Source organism: Corvus brachyrhynchos, unplaced genomic scaffold (genome assembly GCF_000691975.1).
Source record: "Corvus brachyrhynchos isolate BGI_N302 unplaced genomic scaffold, ASM69197v1 scaffold34, whole genome shotgun sequence".
NCBI classification, from domain to species: Eukaryota; Metazoa; Chordata; class Aves; order Passeriformes; family Corvidae; genus Corvus; species Corvus brachyrhynchos.
The window spans coordinates 6,117,658-6,120,072 of NW_008238126.1; the positions used below are offsets into that span (position 1 = coordinate 6,117,658).

The following is a 2,415-nucleotide window of genomic DNA, read 5'->3' on the forward strand; positions in this document are numbered from 1 at the left end:
TCCCCCGCCCGCTCCGGCCGCACCCCGAGCAGCTCCTCGGCCGGGCGAGAGCACCCCGGATCCCCTCGGAAAGGCCCTGGGGAGCAGGATGACCTCTACTACGGGCTCCAGGAGGAGCCGGATGCTCTGCTCAAGGACAGCGACCGCCTTTTTGAGCCTGAAAACTGATTTCCCCAGGGGAATGGCCACTTGGCATGGACTCCTCTCGTGGAGGGGACACACAGGTCACAGCCTGGAGGGAAGGGGGCTGTCCCCGAAAGTGCAGTGGCCCCGGTTCCTGCCTGTGCCTGTGCCATGCTGCACCCCTTGTGCACACCCAGCCACTCAGGAGACTGTTATTCCCCCAAAACCAAACAGGGAACTGCCACCTCCCTAGTTCCACAGCATATGGACAAGGCTTCCTTGCTGGAGCCCTTTGGGTGGGCACAGAGAAGCTGGGCTGGGCAGGATCTGGTCTAAATACTGTTCTTGGGAAGGGATAGGATTGGTTGTGCTGCTTGGAACAGGATCAGGTTTGGGTAGGTAAAGATGTGCTCAATGCAGGTGGGTATTATGAGGCAGAGATGTCCTCAAAGTCTTTTTCCCACTTATCCAAGCTCTGCAGAAATTAAAATTCAATCCTGAGTCTCCTGCAGCAGGCAGCCTTCCTATCTCCAGGTTGGGAGAGGGGTGATGGAGGTGACAGACCATGCTGTCCCCTATCTCCTGCACAAGGACCAGCTTCCAGGACCCTTGGGGACAGAGGGAGGAGGACTCAGCTGAGCCAAACCCCTGGTGATGGCACTTGAGGTGGTGGCTTTGGACACTGTCTGCTGGGTCAGTGCCAACAGCTGCAGGTGGGTTTGCGCACTGTCACTCACTGTCCCCAAACTTTCTGTGAATAGTAAGTGTTTGTTCCAAACCACGTGGATGGACCTCAGCCTGGTTTGTCACCACCACAGGGTCAACACAGGGGCTCTCCACAGCCCGTCTCCAGCACACAGAGATGGCAGCACAGGTGGGAGCCACAGCCTTTGGCTGCCTGGGACAGCAGGGATCTGAGAGGCTGAGCCTCCCCCGGGGCAGCTGGGTCTGGATCAAAGCATCAGTGGATCCAGCAGCATGGGGATGCTGAGAGTCCCTTGCTCTGCTTTTGGAAAGCTGGGCTGGATGCTGCCTGTGCCTGGCACGGCCCCAGGAGGCTTGGGAGCACGTCTGCTGGCAGAGAAGAACTTCAGCAAATTCCGTAGGATCACAGAGCTGAGTTGGAAGGGAGCTTAAAAATCCTGCAGTTCCAACCACCCAAGCGCAGAAGTGGGGGAAAGCTCTCCTCCAGCATCTGAGGGGGATGGAGCACGAGAGCCCTGGAAGAGTGTTCCCGTGTTCCCCCTGCCACCCAGGGAGTGCTGTGCTGGTACAGTGCAGGGTGTGCAAGAAAAGGCTGTACCTGAGGTGTCACACCCCTGTGACACCCCTGCTGGTGTTCCTGCATCCCTCGCTCACCTTGGTGTCCCCAAAGCAGCCTTTGGTGACAGGGAGCACCTACACACTCAGGGTGTTTATGGCCAGCAGGAGGGTGGGGAATGAAGGCTCAGTGTTGGCTAAACATTGCCACAGGATTGCGAGAGGCTCTCCAGGAGGAAGCATTACCAGATTGATTACATGCACTCCTGCCTGTCCTTCCCTGTACAGGGGAGAGTGGTGGCTCTGGGAATGCTGTTCAGATAGGGCCATGTCTCACTGAGTTTCAGAGGGTGCCTGGGGCAGGATGTCACTCTGTGTCACTGCTCCTGTGGAGTGTGGGAGTCTGGTAGAGACCCAAAATTTTTTACCTAAAGAACCACTGAATGTTTGGGCTGGAAGGATCATCTTGTTCTGAGCCCCCTGCCATGGGCAGGGACACTTTCCACTAGACCAGGTTGCTCCAAGCCCTGTCCTTCCTGGCCTTGAATATTTCCAGTGTGGGACATCCACAGCTTCCCTGGGAAAAACTGTGCCAGGGCTTCACAGTCCAAAGTCCCTCTCAGCTCTCCTGTAGTCTCTGTACTGGAAGGGGCTCTAAGGTCTCTCTGGAGCCTTCTCTTCTCCAGGCTGAACCCTCTCCCAGCCTTTCTCACAGAAGAGGTTCCTACCTCATGGCTTGGTACTCCCTCCCACTTTCGGCAAAAGAAATCTTGTTTTCAGAAGTATTTCTCCTGGCAGGGGCAGGGGAGGGGGTTGACACGGGGCCACGACCCTGTCCCCCACGGAACCCTTCGCGCAGCTGGATGTGCATCCCGCCATCCCCGGCACAGCATCCTTGAGCCGGAGGACTCTGCTCCCGCGCCGGCCGAGGTTAAACATTGTGGGAATCGGGACATTCCTGCATGGCATTAAACGCTGCGAGCAGCCCCGGCTCTGGCTCAGCTTATGCGGGAGGGGGGGACCGCCCGCCCG

The 2,415-nt window shown here is 57.7% G+C and overlaps 1 protein-coding gene across 1 annotated transcript in view; it reads left to right on the top strand.

Annotated features, from left to right (window-relative positions):
• Positions 1-168, top strand: part of BSND (barttin CLCNK type accessory beta subunit) — a 2,968-nt gene extending 2,800 nt beyond the window's left edge. The window contains exon 4 of the mRNA XM_008633108.1: positions 3-168. Within this exon, the coding sequence (XP_008631330.1) occupies positions 3-168 (166 nt within the window). The remainder of the gene's footprint in view (positions 1-2) is intronic.
• Positions 169-2,415: the final 2,247 nt, after the last annotated feature.